Source organism: Lutra lutra, chromosome 2, assembly GCF_902655055.1.
Source record: "Lutra lutra chromosome 2, mLutLut1.2, whole genome shotgun sequence".
Taxonomy (NCBI): domain Eukaryota; kingdom Metazoa; phylum Chordata; class Mammalia; order Carnivora; family Mustelidae; genus Lutra; species Lutra lutra.
The window spans coordinates 182,511,251-182,529,941 of record NC_062279.1 but is presented as its reverse complement, the minus strand read 5'-3'; the positions used below and the strand labels follow the sequence as shown (position 1 = coordinate 182,529,941).

The following is an 18,691-nucleotide window of genomic DNA, read 5'->3' as shown; positions in this document are numbered from 1 at the left end:
AATTAGATTACAATGCCTAGGACTGGAACAAGGAATGGGGAAGAGATTTCTTTTAAGGTAACAGAAATATTCTAAAATGTTGGTGGTGATGGTTGTGGTAACAATGTCATGACTGTAAATATACTATATTCTTGAATTATATGATGAGTTTTCTTGTACATAAATTACACAGGTATGGGTAAATTTTATAGTATGTAAATTATATCCCAATAAAGCTTTCATTAAAAAAATTGTAAGGTCCTTTTAGAATCTTTAAAAAGACAGAATCTACTATAAACTACTTGAATAAAATAATTCAACATCAATTACACTAAAGCATCATTATCTCTCCTATATTGCATGCATGGAAGCTTTCCTGTTTTTGTTAATGGCACCATAACTCTTTCACTTATAAAAGCTAAAAATGTAAGAGTAATTTTAGATTCCTCTGTTTTACCTTCACCTATAATCTATTATCAAGTCTTGCTGACCCTACATGACAAACTACCCTTCCCTTCTGCTATTCCTATATTTACTTCCCTAACTGGTAATAGAGGCTGCCCCTTCCTTCCATTAAGATAAAGGTTAATGTAGCCACCTGTACATTTCTAGGGGAAAAGAGGGAGATGGCTTCAATAACCCCTGAATATGCCCACTATCTCTTACCACTCTATCCTCTTATTTCAGTGCCCTATCACGACCCCTCAGTCTAAAAATGGAGTACTATGGCCCAAACGGTATTGGCACAAAATTATTCTTTGGTCAAGGAACCTTTGGTTGAGGTTTCAAAGTACTTCTAAACCTGTCAGAGGACACATAAACTGAGTTGTAGCTCATAACTGAATCCTCTTTTAGGAAGACCAAGGTGTTTCAGTCCCTGAATTTTAAAGAAAAATCCCAAATAAAAATATTTGAATAACTATATGTATTACTCCTTTGTTTCTTACAAACGCACAGACTTCTTCAAAATAACTTTTGCCTGCTAAAAACACTTATCTCATTCTGGTGCTTTTCAAGTTTTTAAATAATAGTATTTGGCTTAATTAAGAGGGACTTCATTCTTATGGACACCACCAGTATATAGATGGCTAACGCAACTTAGAACAGATTGAGATTTGTCAAGTTTTTACTTGCCAAGAAAACGTGAAACATATAACTTCATCATCCTAATTCTGTTAAAATGAAGTCATAGAGCCTCCATCCCTATCCAGCATCAGTAATGTAGGAGGCAAGGGGAACTGAGCATCTCATCTCCCTTTCGCAGTCGCTTATGTGTCAGTGGAGCCCAGTATAGAGCTGATTTTACATCCCATCCAACAAGGAGGAGAACAAAAGCCTGGGCTCCACTTTTGCTGACATAATGCCAGCATGGCCTGGCAGGGAGCTGAACATCTATCCCATGCACTACATCTAAATAAGACTGCCTACTAAAAAAGAAATATGATTATGAGTCTCCCAATATAACACCCAGAATGTCCAGGATACAACGGGAAATCACTAATCATAGCCCCCCCCCCAAAAAAAAACCAGTTAAAGGAAGGACAGAGAACAAAAACACTTGAGTCAAATTTAAAACAAAAAGCAAAATGGCAGACATAAAACCAACCACAGCAATAATTATACTAAATATGAACAAGAGTATAAACAATCTACTCAGAAGAGATGGTCAGACTGGATTAAAAAAAAAAAAAAAGGCCCAACTATACATTATCTATAGAAGAAACACCTAAAGGGGCACCTGGGTGGCTCAGTGGGTTAAAGCCTCTGCCTTCGGCTCAGGTCATGGTCCCAATGTCCTGGGATCGAGCCCCACGTCGGGCTCTGTGCTCTGCAGGGAGCCTACTTTCACCTCTCTCTATCTGTCTGCCTCTCTGCCTACTTGTGATCTCTGTCAAATAAATAAAATCTTTAAAAAAAAAAAAAAAAAGAAGAAGAAACACCTAAGATTCAAAGTCACCAGTAGGGGTGTCTGGGTGGCTCAGATGGTTAAGTGCCTGCCTTCAGCTCAGATCATGATCCCAGGGTCCTGAGATCAAGCCCCCTGTCGGGCCCTCTGCTCAGCGGGTAGCCTGTTTCTCCCTCTCCCTATTCCTGCTGCTCCCCCTGCTTCTGCTCTCTGTCAAATAAATAAAATCCTTAAAACAAATAAAATAAGTCACAAGTAGGTTGAACTAAAAGATGAGAAGATATACCATGCAAATAGTAACTGTACGAGAGCTGGAGTTTAAGGTAAGAAATATTACTTGAGACAAAGAAAACATATAAATGTATCAGGAAGGTTTATCAATCAAATGTAAAGATACCTAATAACGGTAGCAGACTAAAAGGAAAAAGAGACAATTGAGAATTTTTTTTTTTTTAAGATTTTATTTAATAGAGAGAGAGCATAAGCAGGGGGAGCGGCAGGCAGAGGGAGAAGCAGGCTCTCTGCTGAGCAGGAAGCCCAATGAGGGACCTCATCCCAGGATGCTGGGATCATAACCTGAGCTGAAGGCAGATGCTTAACCAACTGAGCCACCCAGGCACCCCTATTTGCTTTTCAATGGCTCCCTCTAACTACCTGAAAAAAGAACTACATAGAGAAATCAGTAAGGATATGGAAATCCTGAACATTATCAATCAATTTTACTTTGCCGACAATTAAAGGGCACTCAATCCACCAATAACAGAATACATGTTCTTTTTAAGTGCACATGGAGCATTCTTTGGGTCAGACCAATTCAACTATGAAAAAGTCTTTCTGGGTTTAAAATACCTGGAATTCTTCAAGCCACAGTGGAATTAAATTAGTATCAACAAAGAAATTTAGTAAATCCCAAATATTTGGAAATTAAACAATACACATAAAAAACCACAGGTCCAAGAATATATCACAAAGGAAATTAGAAAACATCTTGAACTGAATAAAAGCAAAAATATACCAATAATTAGGTGATGAAGACAGTGAAGTAGAGGAAAATTTATAATTTTAAAAACAAAGAAAAGAGGTCTCAAATCAACAATCTAAGCATAAAAAACCTGAGCAAATTAAACAAGGCAGTCATGAGGGAAAATACAAATATTAGTAAAAATCAGTGAAACAGAAATAAAGGTGGGGGGAAAAACCCAAAGTTGGTTCTTCAAAAAGATCTAAAAATGGTAAATCTTTAGATTTACCAAAAAAAAAAAAAGGTCAAAAAACACTAATTACCAAAGTTAGAAATAAAGAGTGAACATTGCTACAAACAAGATGTAAAGGAATATTATGAAAAATTTTATGCAAACAGTTAACTTAGATAGACTATACAAATTCCTAGAAAGATATGTTACCAAACGGGACTCACAAAGAAATAGAAATTCTGAAGAGATTTATAAAAAGAAACTGAATTAGTAATTAGAAATCTTCCTGCAAAGAAAAACCCATGCCCAAATACCTTCACTTACTAAGATTATCAACACCAAGGAAAATTTCCAATCCTATACAAACTCTTTCAGAAAAATAGGTCTAATGGTAAAAGACTGAATTCTTCTCGGACTAGAAATAAAATTAAGGATGCAAACTCTCATCATGTCTACTCATTGCTATCTTGAAGTGTCTAGCCAGTATAAGTCAAGAAAAAGAAATTAAAGACATCATATTGAAAAGAAAGCAGGGGCACCTGGGTGGCTCAGGTCATGATCTTGGGGTCCTGGGATCAAGCCCAGCAGGGATCCTGTTTCACCCTTGCCCTCTGCCTGCTGCTTCCCCTACTTGTGCTCTGTCAAATAAATAAATAAAATCTTAAGAAAGAAAGAGAAAGACACAAACCAGTCTTTATTTGCAGACAAAATGATCCTGTATATAGAAATGACTTTGTAGGGATCCACCAAAACCAAAAACACCCAACTAGAATAAATGTGTTTAGTTAGGTTGTGGGATATAAGTTCAATAGGCAAAAAATCAATTGTATTTCTAAACATTATCAATGAATAATTAAAGTAGGATATGACAGATGAAGTACAATAATGGTACACTGAAAACAAACAATGTTGAGATAAATTAAAAAGACAAATGTTCATAGACCTGAAGACTCAATATTATTAAGATATCAATTTTTCTAGACTGATCTACACAACTGACACAATCCCTAAAAAAAATCTCAACAGGCATATATATATATATACATATATATGGGCTAATTCTAAAAGTTATAGGAAAATGTAAAGAGCAAAGAATGGTCAAAACAATTTTGAAAAAGAAAAAAAGTCCTTAAGAACCAAACCAAACCAAACAAGAACAAAAAAAACAACCCTGAAAAGCCCTGGTCTTACTTCCTCCTGATCCATTCCATACAATGAAGCCTAATTGTTTTCTAAAATATGTATCTGAGTATGTTAATATTCCTGTGCTAAAAATTCTGTGCCACTTTCCTTTTTGCCCATATGATAGAACCCTTTCCAAAAAACGGCCCCCATAGCCCTTGAGGCATGAGCAGTGATCTGTTGCAATACTCTTTTTTTTCTTTAAAAGCTACATTTCTCATCCTCCTCCACCACCCAAATCTTAATAACAGCCATATGGTACTAATTTCTATTCCTAGAAAGCCCAACACTTTCGCTTCTAGGTCACATGTGCATGTTCTTCCCTTCGCCTGAACCAAGCTCAATCCTACTTCTTGCTTAGCTTACCCTCCCTTGCCCAACCTCAGCCAGCCCATTCCTACTTTTTCCTGCATCTTGGCATTAACTGCAGTTCACCAGGGAAACCTTTCTTCAACACCTCTCATAAGACTAGTACTAGATAGTGAAGCAAGGTGTTTTTAACAAAGCATCTTTGCAGCCACTTAAACACGTCCTATCAAAAAGGAAATTCCTCTAACATTCATTCTAGTTACAAAAGACCTACTTTATAATTTGTTCGTTTTTGTCCTTTTGAAGTTTTTAAGTTAGTATTTATAAGCTGAAAAGAGACATTTAAAAAACATACTAGAGACAATAAAAATGCTAAAATATGGGTAAACCTCAAAAACATTATATTAAGTAAAAGAAGCCAGCCACAAAAGACCGCATCCTATATGATATTGTTTATAACAGAATGTCTAGGATAGGCCAATCTATGAGACAAAAAAGTTGACTAGTGGCTGCCTAGAGATGGGAGAGGGATAAGGGGAAGAGAAATGGGAAGTGACTGTTAATGGGTACATGGCTTCTTCGGGGATGTTGAAAATACTCTGAAACAAGACTACGGTGATGGTTGTACTATTCTGTAAATATACTGGAAACCACTGAATACTAAAAACCCTAGTACACTTTAAATAGGCAATTTTGTAGTATGTAAATTATCTCAATAAAGCGGTTTTAAAAATCTGTTAGAAATAAACTGGCCCTCTCAGACACATGAAAAAAGGCTCAACATCACTTGGCATCAGAGAAATACAAATCAAAATCACAATGAGATACCACCTCATACCAGTCAGAATGGCTAAAATTAACATTAGGAAATGACAGATGTTGGCAAGGATGCCGAGAAAGGGGAACCCTCCTACACTGTTAGTGGGAATGCAAGCTGCTGTAGACACTCTGGGAAACAATATGGAAGCTCTTCAAAAACTTGAAAATAGGGGCGCCTGGATGGCTCAGCATCTAAGCGTCTACCTTCGGCTCAGGTCATGATTCCAGAGTCCTGGGATCAAGCCCTGCGTTTGGGCTCCCTGCTCAGTGGAAGCCTGCTTCTTCCTCTCCCTCTGCCTTCAGGTCCCCCTGCTTGTGCTTGCTCACTCTGTCAAATAAATAAAATCTCAAAAAAAAAAAAAAAAGTTGAAAAAAAATTGAAAATAGAGCTACAACCCAGCAATTGCACTATTGTGTATTTACCCCAAAGACACCAATGTAGTGATCTGAAGGGGCACCTGCACCCACATGTTTATAGCAGCAATGTCCACAATAGCCAAACTATGGAAAGAGCCCAGATGTCTATCAACAGATGAATGGATAAAGATGTGAGATATATTTTATACACACACACACACACACACACACACACACACACACACTTATATATATTTCAATTATATAATAAGATCTATAATGGAATATTATGCAGCCATCAAAAATGAAATCTTACCATTTGTAACAACATGGATGGAGCTAGAGGGCACTATGCTAAGTGAAATAAGTCAATCAGAGAAAGACAATTATCATATGATCTCACTCATATGTGGAATTTAAGAAACAAAACAGAGGAGCATAGAGGAAGGGAGGGGAAAATAAAGCAAGATCAAACAGAGGGGGAGACAAACCATGAGACTCTTAATCATAGGAAACAAACTGAGGGCTGCTGGGGGGAGGAGGATGAAGGGATGGGGTAACTGGGTGATGGACATTAAGGAGGGAATGTGATGTAATGAGCACTGGATACTATATAGGACTGATGAATCACTGAACTCTACCTCTGAAACTAATAATATATTATATTGCTCTGCGGGAAGCCTGCTTCTCCCTCTCCTCCTCTCTGCTGCTCCCCTTGCTTGTGCTCGCTCTCTCTCCCTCTGTCAAATAAATAGAATCTGAAATAAAATAAAATAAAGTTGTTATGGGGGGGGGTACTTGGGTGGCTCAGCTGGCTAAGCATCTGCCTTTGGTTCAGATCATGATTCCAGGGTCCTGGGATTGAGCCCCGTGTTGGGCTCCCTGTTCACTGGGAGCCTGCTTCTCCCTCTATTCCCAGCTCGGGCTCTCTCACTCTTAAATAAATAAAATCTTTAAAAAAAAAAAAACAAAAAAAAAACAAAACAGATGGCTATTTGCTTAGACCTAGCTTAAATGTTGAAAAACTGTAATAAAATTGTTATTGGAGTGAATTTTAGATTATTGTGTAAACTTTCACAGGTCCAGGAAAACAATCAGTTTTTAATACCCTAAAATCATCCTTCCCTATTTATTAAGGCATAAGTGAGGCTAAAAAAGAGCTTGTCTTCACAAAGTTCAATGCATAATCCCTGGCACAGTGATTGACATTTAGAGATGATCAAATATTTGCATCTGAATGACGAATGAATAAAACAACCATGATTACAATATTTAAAAATGCACATGAAAAAAGGTAAAGGAAACATATCAAAGTAAATAAGACCAAAGTGACTACAGACGTTTGTTTCTATTTTTATAATTTTATGATTTTTAAAACTTTCATTAACAGAAGTATCTTTGGTTTTACCCACAACTAAATATAATTTAATGATTTTAAATTCTTAGGATATATTGCTTTGTAACGATTTACCAAGCTTTCTTAGTCAATGTGGCAATAGGAAGTGCTATTATTCATATTTTATCAAATGCTTATTACATGCCAGGCATGGTTTCAATATTTAAAAAATACTCTTTCAATTTTTTTCTTTAAAAATTTTTAATTTATTTTTGTGAGAGAGAGAGAGCACACTCTCCAGAGAGGTTGGGGAGGGGGCACGACACAGAGGAAGAAAAAGAAGCAAACTCCCCATAAGGAGGGAGCCTGATGCAGGGCTCGATCCCAGGATCCCAGGTTCCCAGGATCATGACCTGACCCACTGCAGACACTTAACTTACTGAGCCATCCAGGCACCCTAACTCTTCCTTTTAATCTTCACAACAAACTCATGAATAGGTGCTAACTAGGTTTACTCCAGAACCTGTGCTCTTAACTATTATATTTTACTGCCTAATGAGGCTCTTGGCTGGCTCAGTCAGTGGAGCATGGGACTCTTGATCTCAGGATTGTGAATTCAAGCCTGGTGATGGGGGTAGAATTTACTTAAAAACAAAACACTCCAATGTATTCATCATTCTAATGGTTCCTGTGGTTCTCTGTTCTCTTTTCCTAAGCCCTACCAACCATAAAGTTGTAACTGATCCCCCTATTACAATAAAAAAAATCAGAACTCAATTAAAAAGAATATCTTCAGTTCATATATATATAATGAGTCTTTTTGAAATTTTAGATTGATCATGCCATTAACTATTATATTTGGGCCATTAGCAAACTTAAAGGCGTATGTACTACATTTATATGAAGAAATATAAAATACTCTTCTGGTTTTTAGAGAACTATATCATTGGTATTACTAGTAATAATGGTAATTATTAGCAAAGCAAATTCATTAAGAAATTCTTACACAGTTTACAAGCACTGGGATGCCTGGGTGGCTCAGTCGGTTAAGCGTCTGCCTTTGTCTCTCTGACAAATAATAAAATCTTGAAGAAAAAAAAAAACAGTTTACAAGCACTGAAGTGACATTAGGTACAGGGTAGGTAGTATACACATATAAACAGAAAGTATGGCAGCAGAATACAACACAGTCAGCCAAAAAAAAAAAAAAAGGGGGGGCAGAGCAAGCAAGCAAGCTGAAAAGACTAAAGAAAAGCTTTAAAACCACGAATTCCAAAATTTCAGTCAGTGACACTCTATGCTTCCATTTTCATTTCACGACTCTCCTGATTCTCATTCCAGTAAGAAAAGGGTTGGGTTTTTTGTTTTTGTTTTTTTTTTTAATTTTAAGAAAATCAAAAGTTTTGTTATTCTCTGGGATTCCACAAAAGGGAAGTTAGAAATTACTTCTTCAAAAAGACAATCTTCTAGTGTTTGAGGCATAGCCATGTACTGCTGGGAAACAATAGTTACAGTGAGACCAACCTAGAGTGCAGCAATCAGAAACTGAGGGGCTTTTTTTGTTTGTTTGTTTTGGTGTTTTGTTTTGTTGAGAAAAGACATCAGGAAGGTTGGGAGTCTCAAACTATACCAGACTCTGCAAAATGTTGACAATAGCTACAGAGTATGACAGTCCTTATGCATATGACTAAACATATAATTTCAGCCACAACCACATACATGGATAACAATTACTGACAGCAGAATTTAGTCCACAGAGAACATAACGTGTGTGTATGTGTGTGTGTATACACAGATACACATCCAGATACATAGGTTACATGTATATGAAGTGTGTGTGTATAATCCACACTGATTCTTTTACGGTCCTTTGCTTGTTAATCACTAACTTTTTACTGGTAAAATGCCTTGAACGGGATTTTATCTGTAGAAGCCATGGTACTCAGGGCTAACAAGTCATAACTCAGTAAACGACATGTCCTTCAAATCCCAGGTGATAATGCATACTATTATGACTTTTAACAATTTGTCAACTAAGGTTAGGTTTTAAAAATTAATATATTTTTCTTATTGTTGAGAAAGTTTCCGCACAAATATCTGAGAAAAGATATGAGAGCATAAAGTTAGAAACCACAAAGCACTGCTAACAAAGGTTTGTTAATATGATAAAGAGTAAACAACTCTTTTATCAGAGAATTTTCTATTTGCAGTATTCCCATAGGTTCTAAAGTTAGTTTCTTGGATTACAAAATTAAATATTTTATCCACTTTGTGAAAATACGAACAAAATAATGGGAGGAATCTAAATACATGTATTCGCTACATACATATGTTTACATATTTGTATTTAAGTATATGTATTTATCCCCAACAACAGGCTGGCTGAAAACATCAGGTAATTGAAGTGGTAAAGAAAATCTGGCAAGGTTTTAATGCGGCATGCCAGAGTAGAAGTGAGAATGGTACTCTGCACTCCGTTTATAGAATTAAGACCAGCTCAAACATTCTCTTCTTTTTCTTTTGAGTTATATAAAAAGAAAGATAAGAGTAAGTATGTGAGGAATCCTGACATATACCATAAACTGAAATGGTTAGAATGCATAAAATACTTTTGAGAGGTGAGAGGGACAGTATTTTTAGAACTGGCATTGTCCTAGAAAGAACCTGATCTTGTCCTCCATTGTTAGAATTTGTAGTTGTGTTTGTGTATATACAATTTATATATAATCATATAACTGTCTTTCATAGGGAACTCCAAACATCTCAAGGGCAGGAATAGTATTTCCCCATCATCTCTTATGCTCTACCTTCAACCCCAAAGAAACCTGCCCTGCATGTAGTAGAAAAGGAATTCAATATTGCAGAATGAACAAAAGAAATAACTACAAAGAATCCATAACAGGACACTGCACTTTTTCTTGAAAAATTATACACAAATTCTACAGTTATTCTCGATTGTACCATTTAGAAACTCTAGTTGCAAGATGAGAACTAAATTTTTTTCTCTTTTAATTCGTATTCATTCCACCTCATTTGTTCCTTTCAAAATACTCCTGACAACTAACCAGGATCTCTCTCAAGTGACAGTAATCAAATTACGCCAGGATCTTTAAGAGACTAAATTTAACCTATTCTCCAGTCTATTAAATTTCTTCCTTTCCCATCAGTTTTTGCCCATATCGCTTATTAAAGTTTAATTACTAAAACTAGAAGTGATGACAGAAGGGTCTGAAAATATCTAAGTGTAAAAACCGAGCTTTTTTACTTCTTCACACATTTTCTATATCACACTATTTTTGTTATTCTATCGACTGCTGCCTCACAAGATACAACTATAAATTTGTTCCTACTATTTTATTCTGTATTTATCAGAAACTTTTAATTTGATGAAGTCTTTTTTTGTTTTATCATAACCAACTATCATTCTTTGGACATAAATGATTTTCAAATAGTCCCAGTCCTAATTTTTCTCCTGGGTGTCAGAGCTCCAATGGTTTACTACAGACATCCCCCCCAAAATCAAATACCTCCAAACATAAAATGGCACTACTATTTTTTCCCGTCAACAAATGAAAAGTTTTATGCTAACCTTGACTATTTTCTCTCGCTACATATTCAATGTGCTCAATCAACACATCCTATCAATTCATTAATGCCCCTAAAATCCATCCCTTCCTTTTCATTTCCACTAACTTCATTCAAGCCTAGACCCTCATCTCACCCAACATAAAGCAATTATAATAATATCTAGTGGTTTCCCTGTACCTCCCAGACTTTTACTCCTCTAATCTATCCTCTACCCACTACCATTTAGCTAAAATACAGATCAGTATAACATTGCTTCACTGCTCAAAAACTTTCCCAAATTTAGCCTGCAGCTTAATTTTTAAGATTCTGTTATCTCATCCAAAACTACATCCTTTGATATTCTCTCCCATGTACCCCAGTAAAAAAAACCCCTCTTGTCCAGCCAAGCCAGACAAATAAATGTTTATCTCATGTATCCTGGATAGTTAAACCACAGATGTCTTTGTAATTCTTTTTACTATGGGGGAGGGGGCCAAATTTCCTTTCCATTTTCCTGATCTAAACCAAGCCTCATTTCAAGATCAATTCAAGACTTGCTTTTTTCATAAGGCTTTCCAACTGCCATAGTTCACACCTACTTCTTCCTTTTTTGTTGTTGTTTATTAACATATAATGTATTATTAGCCCCAGGGGTACAGGTCTGTGAATCGCCAGGTTTACACACTTCATAGCACTCACCATAGCACATACCCTCCCCAATGTCCATAACCCAAAAACCACCCTCTCCCTACCCCCCTCCCCCTGGCAACCCTCAGTTTGTTTTGTGAGATTAAGAGTCACTTATGGTTTGTCTCCCTCCCGATCCCATCTTGTTTCATTTATTCTCTTCCTACCCTCCAAGCCCCCCATGTTGCATCTCTACTTCCTCACATCAAGGAGATCATACAATAGTTGTCTTTCTCCGATTGACTTACTTTGCTAAGCATAATACCCTCTAGTTCCATCCACTTCACTGCAAATGGCAAGATTTCATTTCTTTTGATGGCTGCATAGTATTCCATTGTATATACATACCACATCTTCTTTATCCATTTAGGTTCCTTCCACAGTTTGGGTATTGTGGACATTGCTGCTATAAACATTTGGGTGCACGTACTCCTTCGGATCACTACATTTGTATCTTTAGGGTAAATACCCAGTAGTGCAATTGCTGGGTTATAGGGCAGCTCTATTTTCAACTTTTTGAGGAACCTCCATGCTGTTTTCCAGAGTGGCTGCACCAGCTTGCATTCCCACCAACAGTGTAGGAGGGTTCCCCTTTCTCCGCATCCTCGCCAGCATCTGTCATTTCCTGACTTATTAATTTTAGCCATTCTGACTGGTGTGAGGTGGTACCTCATTGTGGTTTTGATTTGTATTTCCCTGATGCCGAGTGATATGGAGCACTTTTTCATGTGTCTGTTGGCCATCTGGATGTTTTCTTTGCAGAAATGTCTGTTCATGTCCTCTGCCCATTTCTTGATTGGATTATTTGTTCTTTGGGTGTTGAGTTTGTAAGTTCTTTATAGAGTTGGATACTAGCCCTTTATCTGATATGTTGTTTGCAAGTATCTTCTCCCATTCTGTCAGTTGTCTTCTGGTTTTGTTGACTGTTTCCTTTGCTGTGCAAAAGCTTTTGATCTTGTTGAAGTCCCAATAGTTCATTTTTGCCCTTGCTTCGGCAATGCTCCTAGGAAGAAGTTGCTGCAGATGAGGTCGAAGAGGTTGTTGCCGGTGTTCTCCTAAGGATTCTGATGGATTCCTTTCTCACATTGAGGTCCTTATCCATTTTGAGTCTATTTTCATGTGTGATGTAAGGAAATGGTCCAGTTTCATTTTTATGCATGTGGCTGTCCAATTTTCCCAATACCATTTGTTGAAGAGACTGTCTTTATTCCATGGGACATTCTTTCCTGCTCTGTCGAAGATTAGCTGACCATAGAGTTGAGGGTCTATTTCTGGCCTCTCTATTCTGTTCCATTGATCTATGTGTCTGTTTTTGTGCCAGTACTATACTGTCTTGATGATGACAGCTTTGTAATAGAGCTTGAAGTCTGGAACTGCGATGCCACCAACTTTGGCTTTCTTTTTCAATATTCCTCTGGCTATTCGAGGTCTTTTCTGGTTCCATATAAATTTTGGGGATTATTTGTTCCATTTCTTTGAAAAAAATGGATAGTATTTTGATAGGGATTGCATTAAACATGTAGATTGCTTTAGGTAGCATAGACATTTTCAAAATATTTGTTCTTCCAATCCATGAGCATGGAACATTTCTCCATTTCTTTGTGTCTTCTTCAATTTCTTTCATGAGTACTTTATAGTTTTCTGAGTACAGATTCTTTGCCTCTTTGGTTAGGTTTATTCCTAGGTATCTTATGGTTTTAGGTGCAATTGTAAATGGGACTGACTCTTAATTTCTCTTTCTTCTGTCTTGCTGTTGGTGTAAAGAAATGGAACTGATTTCTGTGCATTGATTTTATATCCTGACACTTTACTGAATTCCTGTACAAGTTCTAGCAGATTTGGAGTGGAGTCTTTTGGGTTTTCTAGGTTAAGTATCCTATCATCTGCAAAGAGTGAGAGTTTGACTTCTTCTTTGCTGATCTGGATGCCTTTAATCTCTTTTTGTTGTCTGATTGCTGAGGCTAGGACTTCTAGTACTATGTTGAATAGCAGTGGTGGTAATGGACATCCCTGCCGTGTTCCTGACCTTATCATGCCTACTTCTTATCACCTTTACATACTACTCTACTCATAGTTAAGTACCAAATGTATTTGAGGTGATTAACTCCAAGGATGACGGTTATCCCGTTTGTCAGGGAAGACCTAATTTAAGCCTGTTGTTTTCGTACCCCAGCACTCCCTTGCCTCTCAAATAGTGCCCACATTTGTACAATAAATTAGTTTTTCTTAATTTTCAGAACATTACTATTTTATGACTTAGAAATGTAAAGGGAACAAGTACTAGAATGCAATCCTTATTCCTGCAATTCAGCACTAAATATTTCTGGTTGAGGCTGTGTCGTAAGTATGCTGTAGGGCAATACTGAGGTGATTTTGCCCCCAGGGGACATCTGACAATGTCTAGAGGCATTTTTGTCTGCTAAACATCCTACAATACACAGGACAGCCTCCACAACAAAGAATTATCTGGCCCAAAATGTCAATATCCTCATATAAGAAAGCTAGTAAGATCAAACTGCTATTTTTGAAAAATGTAAATATCTTCTAAGAGGAACTATTCTGATCTTTAATCACTTACTTTGGTATGATCTTTATGTAAACAATTATGAGTAGTTGGGATGAAATGGAAAGAACATCACTCAATATTTTGGCTTCAATTCCAGTTCTGCCGTGTGCTTCTGGGCACAAGAGGTAGATAAAATTTAGAGGCTCAGTTTTCTAGCCCTTTAAGCATAGCTGTGCCTTCTGTTCCCACCTACATACAATTGCCGTACTTATCTTTCCAAAACACCATTTTGCTAAGAATATCCCAACACTCAAAAATCTCTTTCTAGATTTCAGAGGCCATCCATAATATGGTCTCCAACCCAATGATTCAACTTGCTCACGGTTCCCCAACCTACTTCACTGAAGTATCTTCACAGGCTTTTTCTTTACCCGGCTCAAATACAGCACTCACCCTTTTTGATTCTGACAGAACAACAAGAAATACCCTTCCACCTGTACCTAAATCCTTTGTCACATTCAAGTCCATATAAGCCTTTCTTCTACGAACTCTCATTGTTGGTTTCAGAGAGAACCAAATTCCGAGTTAATTCTGTCTCCAAATTAAACTGTAAGTACCTTGAGACATTAGTATCAAATTCTACTTAGTCATTTAAAGAAATATTAACATAGCAAGTACCATTAGCCAGGCATGGTGCTAAACAGGAATTTAAAGATGAATTAGGACAAAACTAGATTATATATAATGTTATTTGTTAGCCTCTCCTATTCACTTGCTGTACTATCATCGTGACCCTTCTTGTCAAATTCCAAGCCTCTAGACTCAGGTTTCTAGGACTGATCAGTTTTTTAAATTTCATTTTTTAATCCTCTCCAGAACAGCCTTAGCTAAGAATAACCAATGGCAAACAAAAATTTTACTATGACAAGTGGACACAAGTCAATTATCCCCCTTCTGGAAAGGAAATTAGTAAGCCCACTCAAAAAATATTCTAAGATTACTAAATTATCCCTCCTGAATCTAATATTAATAAAGATATACATCTAATCACATTATACCTATAAAATACAATACCAATCAGGCACTAAATACGTACTTCTAAAACCTCCTAACTCGGGGCGCCTGGGTGGCTCAGTGGGTTAAGCCGCTGCCTTCGGCTCGGGTCATGATCTCGGAGTCCTGGGATCGAGCCCCGCGTCGGGCTCTCTGCTCGGCGGGGAGCCTGCTTCCTCCTCTCTCTCTGCCTGCCTCTCTGCCTGCCTCTCTGCCTGCCTGTGATCTCTCTGTCAAATAAATAAATAAAATCTTAAAAAAAATAAAATAAAATAAAATAAATAAAACCTCCTAACTCAATAGCATCTATTAAGTTCCACTCCTCAACATTATCAGCTTACAGGCTGCTTACAAACTTAGCCTTGATCCCCTTATCATTCCTTTCAAACAAAACCCTTTAACAGCCACACGCAGTTGGTAGTTTTTTACTCTCTCACAGAGAAATGAGCAAAAGCTCCTGAATGGAGGGCTGTATGTGGGACGAGTTTCCTTCTAGTAAACTGGAGAAGTGGGAGATGGTTTGATTCATCCTCATGGATTCTAAATCTCTAATTTTCAAACACTATCTCCCCCTTTTATCATTCCAAATACCTTCACAAATTTCATATCAGATATTATGGTACTGCATTATTTTGTTTTCATTTCTCACATTTAAAGGAGATACCATCATTTTTTCTTTTTCTCCCTATAGACCTTTAACACCTTTAAGAAATTTCACTTTTATTCCAGCATTTGAGCCTTTTCAAAGTCAAAGCAAACTGTAGGTTTTTCATTTTTTGGAGCCACGCCTAGTTTAAGGGCCTAATTTTTAAAAAGCTTTCCTCTTAAATAAGCTCGTTTGTTCTTAAAGGTGCCTATTTCCTCCATAATTTGGATTCCCAAGTGAAAGACACCAGAGAAGGTGATTTTGAGTAAATGGAACAGGGAAAATAAGAACTTATATTACCTGAAGTCTTAAAACTTACACACTTTTACATGCTCATTTTTGCTACTAAACTAGCACAAGAGACAACATACAGTGTGCTTGGCTAGTATCAGTCCTTACTATAATGAACAGTATATTACTGTAACTCAAACCATTTACATTAAGACACTTAATTCTGCTACTTGCCACTCAAGTTGTTTCCTATTTAAAAAATGTCATGGGGTGCCTGGGTGGCTCAGTTGGTTAAGCATCTGCCTTCAGCTCAGGTCATGATCTCAGGGTCCTGGGATTGAGCCTGGTGACCAACAGGCTCCCTGTTCATCAGGGAGTCTGCTTCTCCCTCTCCCTCTGACCATCCTCCCTGCTTGTGCTCTCTGTCTCAAATAAGTAAATGAAATCTTTAAAAAGTAAGTAAATAAAAAATTAAAAACGTGGGCACCTGGGTGGCTCAGTCAGTTAAGCGGCTGCCTTTAGCTGAGGTCATGATCCCACGGTTGTGGGATCAAGCCCCGTATTCATCTCCTTGCTCAGGAGGGTGCCTGCTTCTCCCTCTCTCTCTGCCTGCTGCTCCCACACTTGTGCTGTCAAACAAACAAACAAAAACTTACCTTAAAAAAAAAAGTCAAAATTAAACTAATTTACAAACACAGTTTTAGATATGTTCCTAGCAGACAAGCAAGGAGGCAGGCGGCTTGGTAAGTGGGGGAAGAAGGGAAAAAGCCTTTCTGGTTTACAAGGGCATCAGCACCAGGTTCCCCTTCTTTGCCCAGAAGGCTCACGAGATGTGAGCTACACACAGCTTTGGGATTCCTTATATGATATCTCCGGAAAATAAAAAAGTTTCAGGATTTTCCACACCCACAAAAACATACTACATACTTTAGGCAAATCTGATATTAATATTTATACTTGAGGGGGTCCCTGGGTGGCTCAGTTGGTTAAGCGTCTGCCTTTAGCTCAGGTCATGATCCCACGGACCTGGGATGAAGCCCTGTGTCAGGCTCCCTGCTCAATGGAAAGCCTGCTTCTTCCTCTCCCTCTGCCCCTCCACCCACCCCTTCCCACTTGTGTTCTCTTGTTCTGCTCTCTCTCAAATAAATAATATCTTAAAAAATTAAAAAGAATGCCCCTGGCCCTCGGCCATCCTCTCTGCCTGGAGCAAGACTCTGAGGACTGTACTCAGGAAGCACTTATCTTCGGAAGGAGAGGTGCTGATCTGAAACTGATCATCCCATTCGACCAAAACTGTTCACCCCCGGTGGAAAGGACCAGGCAGCCAAATGGAGACGCCACCAGTCAATCCAATGGGAGAGAAGGACACCTCGCAACCCCAACAACAATGGGAAAAGAAACCCCAGGAGAGGCTTGATTCAACTACTCAGATTAGCCAGCAGCCCCAAGACCCTCCTACTGAAATCCTTGAGCTGAGAGTGAGCCCAAATCCAGCCAGCCAAATTCTAAAGAAACCTCAAGGGACTGAAAAACTGGCAGCTGGACTTGAAGGAGACTCTGCTAAGTCTTATGGATCAACCAGTGAGATACCAGAGCCCCTTCAAGCTTCCGATCTCTGGTACTGCCCCGATGGGAGCTTTGTTAAGAAGATCATAATCCGTGCCCATGGGTTGGACAAACCCAAGTTAGGCTCCTGCTGCCGGGTACTGGCTTTTGGTTTTCCTTTTGGGTCAGGCCTGCCAGAGGGCTGGACAGAGATAACTATGGGGTTGGGCCTGTGGAGGGAGGGGACTTGGGGGGAGCTCATAGAGAAATGCTTGGAGTCCATGTGTCAAGGTGAGGAGGCAGAGCTTCAGCTCTCTGAGCACTCTGAATCTCCTTTCAGGCTCACACTGGCCTCCTTCACTCAGGGCAGGGACTCCTGGGAGTTGGATGCCAGTGAGAAGGAAGCCCTGGCCAGGGAAGAACGTGCAAGGGGCACAGAATTATTTCGAGCTGGGAATCCTGAAGGGGCTGCCAGATGTTACGGACGGGCTCTTCGGCTGCTGCTGACTTTACCTCCACCTGGCCCTCCAGAACGAACTGTTCTTCATGCCAACCTAGCCGCATGTCAGTTGTTGCTAGGGCAGCCCCAGCTGGCAGCGCAGAGCTGTGATCGAGCACTGTTGCGGGAGCCTGACCATTTAAAGGCCTTGTACCGAAGAGGGGTTGCCCAGGCTGCCCTTGGGAACCTTGAAAAAGCAACTGCTGACCTCAGGAAGGTGTTGGAGGTAGACCCAAAAAACCGGGCAGCCCAGGAAGAGCTGGGAAAGGTGATCATTCAGGGGAAAAAACAAGATGCAGGTCTGGCTCAGGGTCTGCGCAAGATGTTTGGCTGATTAAAAGTTAAATTTTAAAAGAGACAGGAAAAAAAAAATTAAAAAAGAAAATTTACACCTGGGTATTTCGTTTTTAAATTTTTTTTCAAAAATTTTTTTATTTTTTTAAGATTTTAAGATTTATTTGTCAGAGAGGAGAGCGCGTGCATGCACACACACAAACAGAGGCAGTGGCAGGCAGAGGGAGAAGCAGGCTCCTTGCCAAGCAAGGAGTCCCATGCAGGACTAAATCCCAGACCCTGGAATCATGCCCTGAGCCGAAGACAGATGCTTACCCTACTGAGCCATCCAGGTGTCCCTGGGTAAGTTCATTTATAAAATGCGAAGTTAAAAACAAGAATAATAGATAAAATCATATATATATCAGCTAACTTGGGCTCCAGTTCTATTAAAAACGCATGTCTAAACTTATTGGAACCCAATTTTTTTCAACTGTGATATATAATCTCACTACCACTAAGTAATAAGGAAAACATCAACTGTTTCTTAATGTATCATATTATGATCATATTATGATTCCTACCTATGTGACCACAAAGTAA

General features: G+C 38.5%; 2 protein-coding genes across 4 annotated transcripts in view; one reads left to right on the top strand and one right to left on the bottom strand.

Annotated features, from left to right (window-relative positions):
• Positions 1-18,691, bottom strand: part of SLAIN2 (SLAIN motif family member 2) — a 99,766-nt gene that overhangs the window by 58,244 nt on the left and 22,831 nt on the right. The gene's annotated exons all lie outside the window — the stretch shown is intronic.
• On the top strand, positions 47-18,171 carry LOC125093706 (FK506-binding protein-like). The gene is made up of 2 exons (XM_047719242.1): positions 47-57; positions 17,028-18,171. Exon 2 carries the CDS (start codon positions 17,100-17,102, stop codon positions 18,147-18,149), a length of 1,050 nt encoding a protein of 349 aa, XP_047575198.1. The 5' UTR covers positions 47-57; positions 17,028-17,099; the 3' UTR covers positions 18,150-18,171.

Excerpts from the sequence above, each read along its gene's own strand:
- LOC125093706 (XM_047719242.1), top strand. The coding sequence starts at position 17,100 with ATGGAGACGCCACCAGTCAATCCAATGGGAGAGAAGGACACCTCGCAA.